Source organism: Paroedura picta, chromosome 3 (assembly GCF_049243985.1).
Source record: "Paroedura picta isolate Pp20150507F chromosome 3, Ppicta_v3.0, whole genome shotgun sequence".
Taxonomy (NCBI): domain Eukaryota; kingdom Metazoa; phylum Chordata; class Lepidosauria; order Squamata; family Gekkonidae; genus Paroedura; species Paroedura picta.
Genome location: NC_135371.1, coordinates 58,420,803 through 58,440,920, shown reverse-complemented (window position 1 = coordinate 58,440,920; position 20,118 = coordinate 58,420,803). Strand labels below are relative to the sequence as shown.

The 20,118-nt window shown below is 44.9% G+C and overlaps 1 protein-coding gene across 7 annotated transcripts in view; it reads right to left on the bottom strand.

The window, feature by feature from the left end:
* DNAH1 (dynein axonemal heavy chain 1) overlaps positions 1-20,118 on the bottom strand; it is a 236,653-nt gene that overhangs the window by 6,625 nt on the left and 209,910 nt on the right. For 5 of the 7 annotated variants that reach the window (XM_077325858.1, XM_077325855.1, XM_077325854.1 and 2 more), the window contains 8 exons: positions 17,568-17,764; positions 16,467-16,611; positions 15,894-16,052; positions 9,697-9,828; positions 5,808-5,978; positions 5,296-5,475; positions 1,801-1,977; positions 247-417 (listed from right to left, as the gene is read on the bottom strand). In XM_077325858.1, coding sequence (XP_077181973.1) covers positions 247-417; positions 1,801-1,977; positions 5,296-5,475; positions 5,808-5,978; positions 9,697-9,828; positions 15,894-16,052; positions 16,467-16,611; positions 17,568-17,764 — 1,332 coding nt within the window. Of the gene's footprint in view, positions 1-246; positions 418-1,800; positions 1,978-5,295; positions 5,476-5,807; positions 5,979-9,696; positions 9,829-12,789; positions 14,446-15,893; positions 16,053-16,466; positions 16,612-17,567; positions 17,765-20,118 lie in introns of those variants that run through there. The other 2 variants (XR_013229078.1, XM_077325859.1) reach the window with 2 other exon arrangements.

Here is a 20,118-nt window from a genome sequence, read left to right as displayed (position 1 = left end):
TTTTCAGCCATCCTTTTAGCAAGCATTAACTACATGTTTTTGAGCATATCTTTGTGGGCATCCATGCTAGACATGTTTTGTTTTTTTTAATGATAAATGAGATCCCCAGGAAACTGATTTTTGTTCCCTATCTCACCTTATGTCCTCACCTCCCTCCATCCCTACACTCTTGTCTAACTGTGGCCTTCCCTAAATCTGAGTTTCTAGACAGACTGTTAGGGAACCCCAGGAAATGGGTTTACAAACCTCCTCCCTGCTTCGCCCTCCTGCAGTTGATGTTTTTGGCTGAAGTTGAATAATAGCCCCAAGCAATGCAAAGGTCTCATTCTGAGCAAAAGTGATATTAGCATTGTCATGCAAACCAAATATCTCAGGCATGTCGTTGAGGGGGAGGCTCTTGATGTATTGAATGTATCCCTATGGAAAAATCAACATGCAGCACAGTGGTAGAGAAGAAAGAAAGAACAGAAACACTTTTTAACAATAGCACTCTCTAATTATCTTATCTCCATCTAACCTACTTCAGAAGTACTTAAGCATAATCCAAAGCTTACCAGAGCTATGCTTATAAGCAGGGGGCCTGCAAGATTCCCAACTGGGGAGATAGGTCACCTTTCCCCTCTGGCTTCCACTGGCTCCCTCCCTGCTCACCTGTGTACAGCTCCCACTCCTTCTCAGCTGCCTGCAGCACCACTGTATCCACCTGCCTGGCTCCACCTTCCTCAAAACAGCAGCGGAGATATCACAACTTTGAGTCACTGCCCTTCCTCCTATACTTTAAACTAACCCCCCCCCCCCTTTTTGGGGTTTTCCTGGAAAAATACATTCAGAATTTCCTCCCTTCTTCCTGTTTATCTTCACAAGAACTTTAAGCTGGGAAAGACTCATCAGCCCAGGGGCACCCAATGACCTTCTATGGCAGGGTGGTGATTTGGACCCTCATCTCCTAGATCAGACTTTTTCAACCTTTTAACCACTGAAATATTCTTCAGTCTTCAAGAAGCCTCAGAAGTGATGTCAGCAGACCACACCTTCCTGCCACATTCCCTGAAGTCACAAGTCACCCAGATAATCCCACCAGAACTGGCATCACTGGGCTACTACCACAGCACCGGAAGTGACAGGACAGAAACATTTTCAGATGATTAATGAACAGTTTGCTTTTCTTCACTAAAGAGAGCCTTCCAGAAACAGGGCTGGCGCAAGCTTAAGCTGCTCTATCGCCTCCATCCCCCCCCCCCAACACCAGAAACGGCCCGGGGCAGGCCTACATCATGCCATCACTTCCATGCCCACCTCAGTGCCAAATTAATTAATTAATAAAATTAATTAACTTCTACCCAATCAGTGAAACCCTTCTGGAACATTGTGAAACCTCAGGATTTCACAAAACCCTGATTGAGAAACCTTGCCCTAGATCTACCTTTTAACCGGAATTATTTCTAGACCATTCTGTGCTAACATTTTTTCCCCAAGAACTACTTCACTGGAGAGAGATATTAACAAATCAATACAGACTTCCAGAACAATAATTAACTTTTTCATCTTTAGTTTGCTAAAACAAGAAGATAATAGGACAGACAGGGCTTCACTGTAAATTCCATTTTCCTCACCTCCTCCCTAGGTCCTGTTAGATATGGACTGTGTTCCTTGTTCAGAACTCAGTTCCCAGGTGCACAGGGGCAGCACATGTCTGAGCAACAAAACCCAGGCAAGTTAAAAGAAAAATGTAAAGTAAGGTCCTCAGGCAAGATTCTTCCTAAGACACAGTGTATTTGTCTGCTATTTTGTTCAACTTACATTAAGATCATAAGTAGTATTAATCTGCTTATAGATACCAGATTCTGAATAATGGAACTCTGGAATTAAAACATCTGGGTTATAGAAATCTTCTAAAATATTCATGATGCAGCGTCGATCCCAATCATCAGTCACTCGACCTCCATAATTAATCTCACCAGCAGTGTACTTCAGAACCTGCAATGCACCAGGAAGGAGAAATGACAGAAAAAGTTTTGGTTTAGATCCATCTATTTCTGTGCATCAACAGAAGGCTTTCCAGTCCCTACTATTTCTTTGCAATCTTTGCACTCCCTCTCCCAAACAAAAATGCACAAAATTGTTGTGTGTGTGTGGGAAATCTACCATCTGCATGCACAGCAAAACTAACATGGATCTTTGGTCCAAGTCCTTGCATCTATATCTCTGTCTTTTAAACCACAAAACTCTCTTGTTTGTTTGGTACAACTACAATTATTATTATTATTATTATTATTATTATTATTATTATTTAGATTTATTTCCCGCCACTCCCCCTAGGCTCGTGGCGGGTCACAACAATCCTATCCCCATTAAAATACAAATTAAAAGACTTTAAAAACAACCCCAACATGGTGTAAGCTCTCATTATTCCTATCCCCTGCTATCAGAGCGGCAGGGAGGGTGGGGAGGAGATCTAACTTACTAGAACGTCTGACCCGCTACTCTCTTGACCTGAGCCTCCATAGTCAGGGAGGTATCGATGGTCATCCCCAGATTCCTGGCCTGGGGCGCGATGGTAAGTTGCGCTCCTGCCAGGGTGGGTAAGCGCACTGCCTGATCCTGCCCTCTGCCTCCCAGCCACAGGACCTCCGTCTTGGAGGGGTTGAGTTTCAGGCGACTCTGCTCGAACCATTCAGTCACTGCTTCCAAACATCTGGCAAATGGTTCCGGGGGGGGGGGAGTCCGGGCAACCGTCCATGAGGAGATAGAGCTGGGTGTCATCAGCATACTGGTGGCAACCCAGCCCAAAACTCCGTACCAGTTGGGCCAGAGGGCGCATAAAGATGTTGAATAACGTGGGGGAGAGGACTGCGCCCTGCGGTACCCCACAAGGGAGTCTGTAGGGACGTGAAAACTCTTTCCCCACCGCAACCCTCTGGGTCCGGTTCTGGAGAAAGGAGCGTATCCAGCGCAAGGCTGTGCTCTGTATCCCTGTGCCGGCGAGGCGATGGATCAGAAGGTCATGATCCACGATGTCAAAGGCCGTCGATAGGTCCAAAAAGACCAACACGGCCAACCCACCTCTATCCAGCTGGTGATGGAGATCATCCAAAAGGGCGACCAACACCGTCTCCACCCCGTGGCCAGGACGGAAGCCCGACTGATATGGATCGAGTGCCAAAGTTTCCTCCAAGAATGCTGAGAGCTGGTCAGCCGCAACCTTCTCCACCACCTTGCCCAGGAACACCAGATGCAATACCGGGCGGTAGTTGGCAGGGTCCTATGGGTCCAGCGTTGATTTTTTTAGGAGAGGGGGAACCACTGCCCCCTTTAGCCGCTCAGGAAACTCCACCGAACTTAGGGAGGAGTTGATGATGTCTCTGAGCTGGCCTCCTATCCCCTGGCCGCCTCCCTTGAGGAGCCAGGAAGGGCAGGGATCAAGGGGGCAAGTGGTCGCCCTGACCGAGCTCAGCAACTTGTCCACAATAGAAAGATGAACAGCATACACATGGATACAACTCAGCTACTCAAAGGTGTATTTCAAATATTGGATTATTTGGCAGAGAATTTCGGGTAGATCTCATTGAACACAAAAATGTAAGCACTGAATTTAGACAGAAGTAGGAGAAGCACAAGGACCCGTGAAGGTCATCTCATTTCCCTCTCCACCACTATTTCCACTTTCTCTTCCCGGGAAGCTCCCATACCCCCTCTGCTTTCTTCTCTCCTTTCCGCTCATCAGCCAACCTATCTTTATCTGCACCCCCCCCCCCCCCGTTTCTCTCCCTCCCAACGGCCTCTTCCTGGGATAATTGTGTGATGCTGGGCAGCAAACTGGGCTTAATTACATGGAAAGGAATCAGTAAGCATTTGTGAGAGGCACCTCACTTTCCTGTATTCTACTCTGCCCACTGTTTCTATAGTAATTAATTAATTAATTTATAATTATAATTTATTTCTGTTGTAATGACAATAATTCAAATTTCCTAACAATGTCCTGTATCCTCACCTTTACCTGCTTCCTTTTCTCTCACAAACAAACCTTCCATCTGCCGCATCATCTTCTGCTATAACAGAAGCATTTATACCACACCTTTCTCCACAATGGGAACCCAAAGCAGCTTTGCTTCTACATTCTATTCTCACTACAACTCTGTAAACTAGGTTAAGGTAAGAGTTTGTCACTTGCCCAAAGTCACCCATGAGCTTCCAGGCAGAGTGTGGATACAAGCCTTGGTCTTCCAGATCCTAATCTGAAACTGTAACTGCTACACCATACTGGCTTTTGTGGCGTGCTGTTGAACAATGCAAGCTACCAGTATTATGTTGCAGATGGTTGCTGCCAGGCCTGGCCCTGGTCAGTCTTCCCTCAAAAGCCAAAACATCCCTCAAAGGAACCTGCCCGTTCTCCTGTCTTCTACTGGTAGAAACCAAGGCTGGCAATACTGTTATGGTTGCCTAGCAACAGCCACTAAGAGGGAATGCATTTCGTAAAGTTACAGGTTCTGCTTCTATTATTGAGGTAATTAAAGCACAGTGGTTTTTTTTAAATTTTGTTATCTACAAACCTGTTTTTTTCAGATTTGTAGAAAGATCTATCTTATGTGTTCATTGCTCCAGTCTCTAGATTTAAATATTCACAGATTTGGCCATACTGAGAATTAGATATACTGATTGTGAGCAACACTCTGGATAACTAGAGCTCAAAAAACCTTCCCAAAATTGAATGGCCACACGAAGGCCATTAATTTGGAGCACCCCAAATTAATTTAGTTCAAACACTTGAGTAGTTAAACCGGAAGAAAACTATAGTTCTTGTGGCCAGATGATTCTGAATTTTAGGAGGGGATTGCAGTTAGTATGTAAGTGGCAATTTGACAAGGCAGCACAACACAAAGGTTGAAGGTCTGAACAGAGCTCACCATAGATTAATCAAGCTTCCATGAAATCTACAATACAAAAGAATTCTTAATTTACTGAAGCAGAGAAATTCTCTAGATCAGAGGACTTTTATTAGGAGAAGAATAGGAATGGTAAAAACAAGACAGATAAGATCCATAGGAAGTTTCCTACAACAGATTAAGGTGAATTTTTAAAGGATTGTGTGAAATGTCATGATGTCTTATCTAAGCATGGCAGGTGACAGAATGCAGGAAAAATTAAGGTGAACTGTCAGTCAAAGTTACTCAACTCCAGACCATTTAAGAATATTCCAAACAAATAAAGCTGTAAGCATTCCTAGCCACACCTCTCGTATTTGGCCTTCTCTCTGAGGTATTCTCTTCCACACGTATATACCAGTAGCTATCTTACTTTGTAGGGGATGTCTTGATATTCATCCAGGAACATCTTCAGCTGACTTATGCAGATGCGCAAGTCTCCATCAGTGAACTCATAAGGAATATTGAAGCCCAATGGTCCAAATTTCCTCCTTTCCAGGGCATTTCCATGAAAGAGGCAAAGGGAGAGGAGCAAGGACTTGAACTCTGAAACCTGAAGAGCATAGAAAAAATACAGACAGCATGCCTATTGCTGAGTGCCTGATCCCAAACATGTTCAGAGTGGTTCTAAACATCACAAGCTAAACTGTTAAAATAATGAGTTTAAGTGTCATGTTTTCAGGACAGAAATGTGACTCTTGTCTGCCTTTATCCCAGTTTCGGGATATTTTTATCTGAACATTAGTCACCAAGGAGACAGAAATAACTAACAATATCTAAGTCTCCCCTTTATCTCTTCCTGCATCTGTAAAATCAGAAAATTTTCACTGACAATTGTGGTGAGCTTGCTGCAGAAGTACAGTTGGACACTGGCTGATTTCTTACCTTAGAACAGGAGTTCAAGAAGTCATTGCTCAGGCCTATATAAGACTTCAGCAGATTGGCTTTTACTCCTCGTGGGGGCTCAATGGTCATCTTAGATCCATTTTGGAGGATGGACACTGGAAACTTGTTACTAGGCAAACTGGTGAGCCAAAGGCGAAAGTCCCGGTGCACCTAGAAAATGAAAAGATAATATAATGCATCACTATAGAGAAATAATTAAATTTCTCGTTTGGAGATCTTCAGAGTCCTTTTTGCCATCATAAGAGACATTTTCTTCCATTAAGGGTAGACCAAATGGTGGTGGAAAGTGCAAGTGCCATAAAGTTGCAGCAAATTTATGGCAACCCCATAGAATTTTCAAAGGCAAGAGGTGAACAGAAGTGCTTTGCCACTGCTCAACTCTGTATAGCAACCCTGCACTTCCTGGTTTCCCATCCAACTACCAACCAAGGTCAATCCTGTTTAGTTTCCAAGATCTAACCAATACTGGGCTAGGAACACCAGGTTAGGAACACCAGGTTAAAAAAGATCAAGTTAGTTGTTCCTAAAAGGTGTTTCTTTAACAGGGAAAAATCTGGGAATGTCTCTCCCAGTACATCCCCAAAAGAATGCTAAAATCTAGTGAATGGAATCTGCTCAAGGGCACCAGCCCCGCGCCGGATATCGGTGGGATGGAGTGTGTCGGTATTGGTTGGGAGTCGGCCGAGAATGTGGCCATCTGGTCCGTCTGCCCAATGTGCCTCCAGATGTCCTGCCATGCCTGCTGGAGGTGGTGGCAGCTTGGGTGTTGCAGTACCCCAGACTTCTGGTCCTGGGGGATTTCAATGTCCATGCAGACACGCTGTCTCCAGGAAATTTCACAGATCTAGTGTTTTCCATGGCAACACTAGGGCTCTTGCAATTTGTTGTCGGGCCCACCCAGCACGCCGGCCGCACACTCGACTTGATTTTCAGGGCGCGGTGGAGGTGGTTCTGGACATAGCTTTGGCTGTGCCATGGTCAGACCACTATGCCCTGTGGACCCGGCTCAGGATACCACCCCCTCCCCAATTGGGGGGCGGGCGCATTTTTGCCCGCCCGTGGAGACTTATGGATCCACTTGGTTTTCCGAATGCTCTGCAAGACCCGATGCCTCCCGGCACCTTGTTGGCAGCCATGGTGGAGGACTGGCAGTCCTGCCTAATGGCTGCCATAGATGAGATTGCTCCCAAATGTCATCTCCGCCCTCAACTCAAACGGGCCCTATGGTTTACGGGGGCACACCTGGAGAAGAAAAGGGAAGTGAGACAACTAGAGCAGGTGTGGCGGAAGACTCGAAACGAAGTGGCAAGGACATCTTATTGCACACTTATGAGGGCATATGAGATGGTGATGAAAGTGGCAAAGCGGGAGTTCTTTGCTATGGAAATCATGTTCGCAAGCTCTCACCCGGCACAATTATTTAGGGTAGTTAGATCCCTTATCGCCCTCCAAGAGGGGCACCAAAATACAAGTCAAATGGAATTAGGCTGTGAGGCATTAGCGAGCTTTTTTGTGGATAAAATCTTGTCACTCCGCCGGGACCTTCCGGCCATGGTTAATACAGTAAATGAACTGGAGGCCTGTTGGCCGCCTTTGGAGGTGACGTTTGATGGCTTCAGATGGCTCTTTTTACCTGAAGTGGACAAGTTGCTGGAGTCAGTTAGGGCGACCACTTGCCCCCTTGATCCCTGCCCATCTTGGCTCCTCAAAGGGGGTGGCCAGCGGATAGGAGACCAGCTCAGGGACATCATCAACCTTATCCAGTGGGGAGTTCCCTGAGCAGATAAAGGAGGCAATGGTTCGATCTCTCCTAAAGAAACCATTGCACCAGCCCCCCTCCCCTCTCCTAACCAATTTACAAAGGAATCCTTTCTTGGACGGGAGGCAAGCCAGATGAATACACTCGTTAAACAAACAAAGAAAGAGCTTAAAGAAAAGAGAGAGTTTAAAGATTTGTTGGAGAGAGTTCAGTGGGGGACGCTGACTTGACACGGAGATTGACAAACTGATAATTTTGGATTGCCGAACTCCCGCGAGACCTCACGAGACTTTCTGTTTATAATCTGTGACTGCTTAGAACTATGGAAAAATTAACTAAGGCACAGCTTCTTCATTTGTTATGCGAAGGGAACTCAGAGATACTGAAAGCAGTCAAAAAGGTGGAAAAGGAAATCCAAGACACCAAGAAAGAGCTCTTAGACAGAATCGACGGTTTGAAAAAAACAGCTGATGAAAACACAACTCAGCCAGCAATACATCAAATGAGAATTCAACGTCTGGAAGTTAATCAACAGGAGTGGGAGAGAGCTAGGAACGTAAAAATCAAAAGCACCTTGGAAGAATTTGGGAAAACAGATTTAAGGAAGGAAAGCACCGAAAGCTTGGAAGACTATTTAGAGCAGGAAGAGATTCGGATTGACAAAGGCGACTGCCCGCAGGAAGCAATCAAGAGATATCTCTGTGCGACCTGACAACAAATACTTCAAGACCTGCCAGCAGATACATCATGGAAAAGAGCACAATTCCACCTTTTGCGACCACCTGAAGAATGTGATGAACAGTGGAGCAATTACTTGGTCTCTCTTAGGAAAGGCAGCAGTAACATTTAGGTTAAGGCCGATATACGATGGGAACTGACTATATATTATTTGGGATAATAATAGATTGTACCCTTATAAGTATTAATACTTGGCTTTTTTTCTCTCTTCTTTAAGATAATAACAGACTATACCTTTACATGTATCAATAATTACTTGCTCAGCTGGTTGTTTCTTTTTCTCTTTCTTTCTATGTTTTGGAAGCGCTTATATACAACAAAAATAAAAATAATAATAAAAAAAAAACATTGCCCGACCCACGGGACCCGGCCAACTAACTCCCGGTGTCGCATTTAGCGTTCCTGCGTATGGTGGCTGAAAGAGCCATGGCGGAACAGCTCGTGGCGTTCTTGGAAGAAACTTCGGCGTTCAAACCATATCAGTCTGGCTTTCGTCCTGGCCACAGGGTGGAGACGGTGCTGGTCATCTTGTTGGACGATATTCTTTGCCTGCTGGATTGAGGTGGGTTAGCTGTGCTAGTTCTATTAGATCTGTCAGCCGCGTTTGATGTGGTCGATCACGAACTGCTAGCTCACCACCTCACTGGGACAGGGATATGGTGCACAGTGTTAAGCTGGATACACTCATTCCTCCTTAACCAGACCCAGAGGGTGGCAGTGGGGGATGAGCTCTCGTGGCCCTACGGACTCCCTTGTGGGGTCCCGCAGGGTGCAGTCCTCTCCCCCACGCTAAATATCTTTGTGCCCTCTGGCCCAGCTGGATGGGAGAAAACTTTCAAGAGGCATGCTTTGTGTTACAACTTTGAAAAAAGTTATTTCTGGCATCGCCTGCATGCTTGTCCGCCTATTCATTGCTCCAGGAAGTTAGCCGTTTTTAAAAAGAAATTCCTGTCCCCAGGAACAAGGGAGAGGGAGGTGGATGTGAGGGTGGGATAAGGCAGGTGCCTTTAACGCATTTGAGCCTCCATACCTTCCCTCTGCTGATAGCCTGCTGGTTGCTCTCCAGTAGCTAGCGCTAAATTGGTTGGTGGATCCACTTTATGTGATTCCTGAACTCACGCTTTAAAATGGAGGATGTAGCGAGCAGTTTTCTGCCCAAACAGTGGATGTGGGTGATGTCATGTGGAGCAGCTGGAATATAATGACTACATTAGGTAAGCATTTCACCATATTTATCGGGTGTGGAAAAGCCCTTAGTTGGAGTTGCTGTGACCAGGAGGAAGGACACAGTCTTCCCATGTGATGAATAACATTGTCTTCAGATTAACAAAAGAAAATTCCCACAGAAAGAAAGGCATATGTGCAACTCACCTTGTCTGGGTTAATGCCCTCAATGAGTCTTTCCAAAGATGGCATCCAGCTTGGAGCCAAGTGGCAATTCTGGAAGAAAACCCACTTCCCACGTTCCATAGCACTGCGCATCATGGCTTCTGCACGAGGACCCTAAGAGGCAACACAGAACTGTTCAAGGATGTGTCCATGCCTCAGTTGTATGACTATGCAATGCAAGCATACTATATAGTGCTGGGAGCAAAAATAAGCAATCTATTTTAAGTTTTCCTTTAAAACAAAAATTTCAATTCTTTGTGAGCAATAGCCAATGAAATCCAGGGGGGTCAGAATGATTAGATGTGGAGGTCAGGTTCTGGCTTAGAATCCTATAGCTTTCTATAGTTTACAGAAGAAGAATTTTCATTGATCTTCAGAATTAATACAGGAAACAAAATTTTGCGTCTCCTGGGAATCTGGGTTATTGTACCAGAATTTTTAATGTTGTAGTTCAGGGTTTACTGAAAGATACTGGCTTGGATTAGAGCAGCTGTCCCCACCCTCCGATCCGGGGCCGGTCCTGGTCCTTGGGTCCGGTACCAGTCCATGGGTCAGTTGGTATTGGGCCGCGGCTCCTCCTCGTCATCCTCCCTGGCTGCTGCCTCAGGGGCTGCTCTGCCACTCTGCTGCCGGCTCACCTTTGGTGCTCTCCAGCGGCCACCATGGCTGGGGCTCCCCCTCGGCATGGCACTGCGCAGGTGCTGCTAGCAGTGCCCCCCAACAGGCAGCGGGAAGTCAGGGGCACCAGCAGGAAAGCAAGCGGAGCAGGAGCTCAGGCGGCGGTGACGTCCCTCGGCAAAAGACTACCCCCCCTGGGCAACAGTAAGATTGTCAAGCATTGACCGGTCCCCGGTGATAAAAAGGTTGGGGACCACTGGATTAGAGGACCTGGTTTCTGACATCTCTAAACACATTAGCTGCTTAGATATACGATGCATAACAATTAAATGCCTGTGCCTACCCAATTATCTGCAAGCACTGACTAGCTTACACTTGAATCCATGCTACACTTTTTAGTGATTGTACTTTGCTTTTGAAATCTTCATACATCAATACTGAGTTTTCATTCCAGTGATATTTGCCTGCCAAATTACTAGTTTTGTGTGATAAATCCTTCTATCTTATGAACCTTATTTCTTGCTTGCACCTCCAACAAATTATGACATATACCCTCCATGCCTCCAATCCACTTGTTGCTGGTTGTGGAAGAAGGACCAAAACTAGTAGGCAGACACATCCAATGAGAAAGACAGCCTCCTTTCTTACAAACCTACGAAATCCAGACAGTTCTGTAAAGGTCAACTGGTTCTATATTATTCTGAAGGCTGCAGATTCTTACATTCTTAAATTCATTGGTCTACATTTATTTAGATACAGCACAGACAGACTCTTTGAACATGAAGAAACGGAGGCTGTAATTATTGGAAAATTATGTTTGAGTCAGTAGCAGTCAACACAGAACTTGGTGGTACTTTAAAAAGTAAATATGACAGGCTCACTGTGTCAAATTATTGAAGTTCTACACTCAGTGGGTATATATATCTATCTGTCACACAAGCAGTGTTAGCGGCTGGACTCCTCCTCACGGTAAGGGGTGGTTTGCTGCAAATACATTAATGCTACCTGCATCCTATTATATTTGTTTACAAGTACATCTTGGTGCTAGAAATATGCAATGTTTGTCAGTTCCGCCAAAGACTGACCAGCAATGTCTGCACTCATGCAGAAATGAGAAAGTGTGCTCTCTAGTAAAATACCCCTGCTTTCAAGGAACTGCCTGGATTCCTCAGGTGATATCTTGGTTAGCCTATAGGGCTTATTCGGCCACTAACATTTCTCTCTATAGAGATCATGTCATCTGCAGGTCAATGGTGCACCTAGAAACTGTTATTAATTCCTTCACCATCTAAGCACTCCCTCCTTCCCGGCACACCTAAGGAACTTCACTAGCCCTGATTAATTTGCCTACCACACACAAACTTGTTTCCTGCCCTCTTGTTTCAGGGCTGCCAAGACACTATTTACATTCTGCTTAATTTGGTCAATACAATCATGTGTTTGTTCCCTTTCCTGGGAAATTCATCATTTGTCCATCAGGGGTACTACAGGTATTACCTCTGTCCTGGGCAAACCTTTGAGACCTTGCCCTATGCTTTGTATGCGCCAGTCATAAGCATCACCTGTCTTTTAGATTTCTTTATTTTATACTGGCAATCAAATTGAGTCTATTGTTTTAGGGGTCTAAAACAATAGGGACCTTAGCCTCTAGACATAAAGTTAACATCAGAGTCAATACATGTGTGTGTATCTTCTGGATATCCTGAATATACCTGGGTCACTGGCTGCTTTCACTGTTTCTTATTCAAATTTCTACACATTGGAAGGTAACTATAGCTTTTATTTTGATCCAAATTATAACCCTTACTGCACAATCTCAACCCTGTTTTTCCTCTTGTCCATGTGTTCAGTTAAAATTGTGTGAAAATTATGCTGAAGATCCTTTTTATTTTCAGTTTGGTCTTTGTTCAAGTTTCTGAAGGGGAGGAACCTGGTATACACAAGTGGAGTTTCCCATTGTTACCCCTCTTGCTGTATCTTCTGGAATTCACTAATTCCCCCATCTAAATTAAGAAGACAATCTATTTTAGGTAAACAAGGTTTCACTTATCTATAACTGATGTTCATCAAGTGGATTCTGTGCAGTCCCACGTGGGATCTGTGATGTAGCAGGCCTGCCATAGAGAGGAGCTAGCGAGTTATTTAAAAGAATTCTATCACTCCCAGGAGTGTTACCCCTTCCCTCCTGAGGGAGAATGACTTTTCTCACCCAAAAGCCACCTGACTTGGGAGGGGTTAACACTTCTCCTTCAGTTCTCCTTATATTGCCACCATGAACCAATCGAAATGCGGGGAAGGAGGGAGGGATATGTGACTGCACAGAAGCCACTCGATGAACATCAGTTACAGCTAAGTGAATCCGTTTTCATGTTTGTGGCTTCAGTGCAGTCCCACATGGGAGAATAGCAAGATCACTCACCAAGGAGGAGGGACACCATCAGCAGAAGAGAGTATGTAATACTGCCTTGCCCACTGCAGCATCCGATCCTGAATCGAACAATGCTTGATGAAGGTCGACGGAACTGACCAGGTGGCTGCTCTGCAGACATCGATCATTGGAAAGCCATCTGAGAAGGCTGCAGATGTAGCTAGCACCCTAGTAGAATGTGCTGTGACGTGTAAAGGGCAATCCCTATCAGTCTCAGTGTAAGTGCTCCTTATCGCTGACACCATTCTCCTGGAGATAGTCTGATATGAAGCCTGTTTACCCTTGTTAGGACATTTAAAACAAATAAACAGGTTCCTATGTATTCTAAATTGTTTGACTCTATCTGAATAGGAGTTCCTTTCTAACATCTAAAGTGTGAAGGGCCTGTTCCTGTATACATGTAGGTTTTGAGAAAAACACTGTGAAAGAAATATGTTGTGATAGGTGAAATTTTGAATTCACTTTTGGGCAAAAGGTAAATGATGGATGGAGAGAGACCCTGTCCAAATGAAACTGAGTAAAATGGGGATATTTTAAAAGATGTTTGTAAGTACGGGAGGACTGCTGGTATAATAGAATTGGCCTTGGGATGTTTTGATAAGTATGTGCAATCCTTGTTCTGCACTTTATACATAACCTCCAATTTCCTGGAAGAAGCTGGTACTGAGGTGGGTGTTTTCCATATGGGAAAGATTACCTTTTGGATCCACTTAATAAATGGTAGGGACACTGGGTCAGAACCTAGAGTATGGAGAATATCCATGATAGAGTCATCCGACTGTGGATCAGTGGTCAGATATTCTAACTTGAAGGCTTTAGCCATTCTTATTAATTGCTTTGAGTACAATCTCAAATCATCTGTGGGTAAGGGTGAAGTGGGTTCTCACACAACATCCTCAGCTGCAATAAAACTAGGAATATCCAAGTCCATATCAGTCTCTCTCCTCCATAACATTCGGCTCCATTGGTGCCTCCAAATTTTCAGCCTCGTACAGACATCGCCGGTCATCGGTGTAGAAGAGCAGTGGGACCGCCGTCAGCCTCGATGTTGATCAGCACCGCCAACTTCAACACCAGTCCTCATAGTCTGAAGGAACCATCAAGAGAACTGACATCCATGAAGAGGATCACCTGTTGGATGTACATCTGTATCTCTTCCAGGGAGGATCTTCCAGCACCAGCAGCACCTCATCTGTCAAACTTGATGCTGACCTTGGTGGCAATATGACACTGACGGCATCTCCGCCTTGGTGACAGCTCCTCCCGGTGCCTCGATCGACCCCGATCCTTCTTTGGTGCCAAAAGTACTCCCGACACCTCACAACGTCAAGTCTCTGGAGCTGGAGATTGGCAGCGTCTAAGAGAGTTGCGATTCTGTCAATGCTCTCCTTCCCCTTTGTCTCCAACTTCGTTTTCTTTTTCACCTTCTTTGGAGGGGGCTCTGAGGCTGCTCTCTTCTTACCAGTCTGGCACTCCTGAACAGGATCTTTTTTGGGGGGGAGGGGGAGGCAGCGATGAGACCGAGGAGGTTTGAGGGTGCTGAGACCCTGCTTTAGATCCCTCAGGTGTTTTTAGGGGGGCTGCCATGGCCTTTTCATATAAGGCTGCCTTCAGGCACTGTGCCCTTCCATCTCTTGATTTGGGAGTTATTTTCTTGCACGCTGAACAGGCCCCTGTAATATGGCCTTTGCCAGGCACAACAAACATTTTAAATGGTCATCATTTTTAGCCATTTTAGCTCTACACTCTGTACATTTTTTAAACAGAGCCATATCCGAAAAACAAATTTAACTCAGAAATGACTTAGGTAATCCAGTGAAGTAGCTCACTGTTGAATGTCCTCTCTCAGGGGCGGCAAGAAAAGAACTAAGGGAGGAATGCTAACCCCTCCCAAATCAGGTGACTTTTGGGTGGGAAAAGTCACTCTCCTCCTTCAGGAGGGGAGGGGTAGCACTCCTGGGAGTGATAGAATTCTTTAAATAGCTCACTAGCTCCTCTCCGTGGCAGGCCTGCTACATCGCAGATCCCATGTGGGACTGCACTGAAGCCATGAAGATGAACAGCAGGTACAAAAATAGGGGGAATGGTTCTATTTATTTAATTACTGCATTTATACTTCTCTGGGTTCTACTATCTCCCAGAGGATCTAGCAATAGGATTTATCTGAGAGTTTAACAGCCATTTCACCAGAGGCTATTAAGAGTAGTAATGCTATTTAATGTTAATGCTTCCATTTTGCACCTCACTCTCAGAACTGTAAAAAGTTGAAAACCAATTAGGTAATGTATTTATACATATGTGTTAATCTCCAAAGTGTTGTAATGCTCTTTTTTGTTTGATCATTGCTCAGGATTTCTGAAGTAGAAAACTATGAAAGGCACTTGCATTGCAAGACTGAATGGAAGGCATGTCTGCACTCCTTCACATACAGCCTGCTTGGTGACCCTGGGTTAGTCACAGGCCTGAAAGAGCTGTTGTTGTGAGGATAAAATGGAGAAGGGGAGAACAATGTTTTAAACCACTTTTGGTCCCCACTGGTAAGAAACGTAGGGTAGAAATATCTAAGTCAGGGATTCCCAACCAGGGATCCATGGACCCCTGGAGGTCTGCAGGAGCTACAGAGGGGGCACAAGGCATTTCCCCTCCTATCTTAATGGACTTGGCCACAAGCTGAGGAATGGGCTGCCTCTGCCCAGAGGGCCTGGTGGGTAGCCCATGAGTGTAAAAATCAAAGTGGAGGAGTTGGTTGTGGCATGATATGGGGGTCCAGGCATCTTCTCAGCTCCTGCCCTTCCTTCCAGGCTACATGAGGCAGAGCTATCGTAATAGTAAAGGTGGGCGAAGGGAGTGAAAGGAGGGCGAAGGGTGTGGGTGGTGATGTCACTTCTGGTGACATGTCACTTCCAAGGGGCATGGCAGGGAGGTATGGCCAGCTGACATCACTTCTGGGGGTCCTTGAAGCCTGAAAATTTAATTTAGGGGCTTCCCGAGTCAAAAGGTTGAAAGAGGCTGATTTAAGTCAATAAACTCTTGGCAAATCCGAAGCTCCTGAAATGGATTTATAAAAATCAGTTGTAAGAGCTATGTTCTTCTTCATTGAGCTAACAGGAAAGGGAAGAATGAATGTATTTACTTGTCCTTGGCCAAGAGAAATAGCAGAGAGCTTCTTGGAGAACTTCATTTCTTCAGCAAATTTGTAGAGATCAGCAGCTGGGTCTGTACCTGGGGACAGGACGAATATCAAAGGGGTGCAAGAAGTAGACTCCTTAAATACCACGGTAAGATTTGCTGTCTGAAATGTAAAGAAAAAAGGATCCTGTCATTAGTAACTGAAAGCCAATACTGGAGAGATGTATTTGCTTCATCAGAGAACTTCTGCTTGATTTTGTTTTCTCTACTATAGGCAGTAATGCCCTGACCTGGAAGGTCCAGGCTGGCCAAATTTCATCAGATCATGGAAGCTAATCAGGGTTGGTTCTGGTTAGTGCTGGGATGGGAGACCACAAAGGAAGTCCATGGTTGTGACTTGACAGTGCTTTGTACCACTATAAGCAGAAGGGCTGTTGACTACACGTCTTTGGTGCCACTCAAACTGAGCAGCGATCAGAAAGGGCCATTGCAAGACTGATACCATTACTTTTGCAACAATGGATGGGCTCCTATCACACCTACATTCCTCTCCCCTCCTCCAACTGTTACAGGATACCTGTGGTTCTATAAAGTTCTGTCCCAACTGTGCAGCGACAAAGTCCTGCATTGCATTGGTGACTTTGTCCCCCCGTAAGCAGCGCAGAATAAGTAACTTCTGAAAAGAATCCAGTTTGGTGTTCCAAATGCCAGGCAGTGGCTCTCTGCAAGAGAAGAACAGGCTGTATTAAGTTGCGCTTTATACACAGGAAAAATATATGTATAGGATCAGGGAACCAATATTGATGGTTTCCTTATGGGGATGAACTTGTGTGGTTTTTCTGTTGCTGGCATGGCTGCTGATAAAATGTGGTGACAAGAAGGCTTCCCACATTACAGTTTCACTGCAGTTTCCCTGACCCTTTTCCCCAGCAGCGGACACTCCACTCCCCTGGACCACTGGGGTTTTGCAACCCACCAAACTAGAATGTTATATCAGTCCTGTAACTTGTGACACTAGGTGTGTAACAGGTTCTACAAGTTTTCAGGTTCCATTTTTAAAAACCCTCTAGTCTCTTCTGTTGCAAAGGTATCTTTTTCCCTTATATCTCTACAAGAGAAAAAGATAGAAACAAAAAAGCTGAGAATTCAGAGAACCTGTCACACCTGTTGTTAAAATGGTAAATATAAAGATATGCTACTCCTGATTTTTTTTAAATAAAAAAGCTTCTCATTACTGGGGGAGGAAATTATTGCCAGAGCAACAGAATCAGGGAAAACAACTTCCCATGGAGGTGGGAAAATTCAAACTTTCGAGTCACACAAACCATCCAGCTTTTACAGCCATTTTTTCAAAAACTTTTGAGCAAAGCAGCTTTTAGAGGAATTGGGGAAAAGTTGGTGAAACCCCAGGAGGTGCACAAACGGCTGACAGTGCTGTGAGAAAACATGGGGAAAATCCTGCTTCCCAACAGCCCGGTACCCAGAGCAGATAACCCATGAGGAAATTACCATTGTTGATGCTGAAAACATCCATTTCTTGCAACTTTCTTACAGAATTGTCACTTACAAACATCTTTTAAAATATAAACCAAATACTGTACTGTACTGTAGAGGAGGTGCCCTCAGACAAGCAGTCAACATATCTACTGGTATCCATTGGTATGGAAATGAGTGTTACCTGTGAGGTTCACTGCTGTCAAAAATTGCTTGAAAGGCTCTCAGATTTGCAACAAAATCATCTGCAAAGCTAGAAAAATTTTCCAGGTTGCTTAAGGCCAAGATATCATTCCATGCCCTCTCATATAGCCATTCTGGAGCTGGATTCTCTCGCAGGACCTTAACAGGACCACCAGACAAAAGATACCGCCATTCCTCCTGCATATTGGGATGAAACAAAACAGAAAAATTAAGTTTTCACCCTTAATCTTCCATCTGTGAATCTGCTGAGCCAAGGGTGACTTAGTGGAAGTGTTCCTCTTTCTGGACCATAGATGGCATGCTTGCCAATTTAATTTTATTTATGTAACTGGAAATTTTATTTTTACTTTTTTTGTAACATCTAGCCTGGATTAGAGTTCTGGTGTATTGGGGCTGATTCTAATAAAAGATATCACATGGTTTTTGTTTTGTCAATATGCAAAAAAGCTGACACTAGACCCCCCCCCGCCCCCTCCAATGCTATTCCACAGCCCAGTAGCCATGTTAGGCTGCTACAGCAAAAATACACAGGAGTCTAGTGATAATTTAATAGCTAACAAGTTTATTCTAGCCTAAACTTTTCAGGAGTAGAACCTACTTCATCTGATGTGGGTCTTCAACTGCATTTAACAAATGGTCTCTTGCCCACAAAATATTCTACGAAACTTTCTCAACTTTTTTACTGTTGAGAAACCCCTGAAACATTCTTTATGCTTTGAAAAACCCCAGAAGTGGTAAGGTCATGCAGAATATGGATGGGCAGCATAGCTGCGTACATGCTCACTTAGGGCGTCTCTTCTTCTCATCCCCTCCAGGCCCATCATCAGCCAGTTGGGGGGGCAGGTCAACAAGACCATATGTCAACATGACCAATAAATGTTTAACAAATTTAAAAATATATTAAAAATTAATTAACTCCCATTCAAGAAACCCAGCCAGGGTCATCAAGAAAACCCAGGGTTTCATGAAACTATAGTTGAGAAAGCCTGGTTTAGAGCAAAATATTTTTAGCTTACTTCTGAACGGTGGCAGCAGCTTTTAAGTCCAGTGATATTTAGTTATGTTTATTTCTTTCACAGGAGGCTAACATTCAGAGCTCCTCTAGGTTCTGCTTCCTGCAGTGCAAATAGCCATTACTGCGAGTGGGAACCTTGGAAACAGAGGACACCTTATTCCAAAAGTTCACACAAGCAAACAGTGCAGGAAAAGAGGTTCGTACTCTCTTTCAAAAAGCTCATAATCCTTTTTCTTCTTCTGTTTTCCAAAGTGTATTGTAGCTCAGCGATCCGCAACCTTTTGCAGGCCGCGGACCCCTGTGCCGGGATGGGAGGGCGGGAAGAGGGAGCCGTGGCCCGGCGCTGAGGCCTTCGCAGCCCGGCACCGGGCCACTGCCCGGGTGTTGGGGACCACTGTTGTAAATAACTATTTGTTCAAATCCTCAGCCTTAGAGAAGACTCCATGTATCAGGTCTACCAGCCAGGAAAACACCTAGCTTCCCAGACCCCATTGTCTAACAGACTGGACAAGGCAAAATCTGATAATGGAACTTGAAAAGAGTGAAGCTTGAAGGTGAACCAGTCTTTGAACAAGTCTGTCATGCAGTTGCGGAGCCCCTCCTAGATATCCAAACTCAGTGACTATCAATACCCAGCATTTCACCAGAAAGTTGGTTTTATTGAGGATTAGCAATAAAATCCATTGCAAGCAGGAATACAATGGGCGCAAGGACCCAGGGGACACCAGGAGGTACAGGTCTCTCTCTGTCTTTCACTCTCTCTCTCCCTCTCGCTGCATGTTTCTCAGTGTGCCTCGCAGCAGGAGGCATAGCAGGTAATTAGGGCTGGTTTGTAGGAGGGAAGGAGGGCTGGTGTGCAGTTTGGGGCAGCTCTCTCTGTCTGTCCGTCTCTCCCTCCATTGCAGCAGAGGTGGTGCTCTCTGTGTCCCTGTCAGCAGCTTGGGGGCAGCTCTCTCTATGTGTCTCTCTGTCTCCCTCGCAGCAGGAGCGATATGAGGGAATGAGCGCTAAACTGAATAAAATGAAGTTCAATAGGGACGAATGTAAAGTTCTGCATTTAGGTAGGAAAAACCAAATACACCAATATAAGATGAAGGAGACTTGTCTTGGCAGTAGCATGTGTGAAAAGGATCTAGGAGTCTTAGTAGACCATGCATTGAACATGAGTCAGCGGTGTGACTCAGTGGCTAAAAAGGCAAATGGGATTTGGGGCTGTATCAAATGGAGTATCGTGTCCAGATCACGGGAGGTGATGGTACCACTTTACTCTGCTCTGGTTCGGCCTCACTTGGAGTACTGTGTTCAGTTTCGGACACCCCAATTGAAGAGGGATGTTGACAAACTGGAATGTGTCCAGAGGAGGGCAACAAAGATGGTGAGGGGTTGGGGGATGGTGAAGAAAGGTTGGGGGAGCTTGGTCTGTTTAGCCTAAAGGGGAGACGACTGAGAGGGGATCTGATAACCATTTTCAAGTATTTAAAAGGGTGCCATATGGAGGATGGAGCAGAATTGTTCT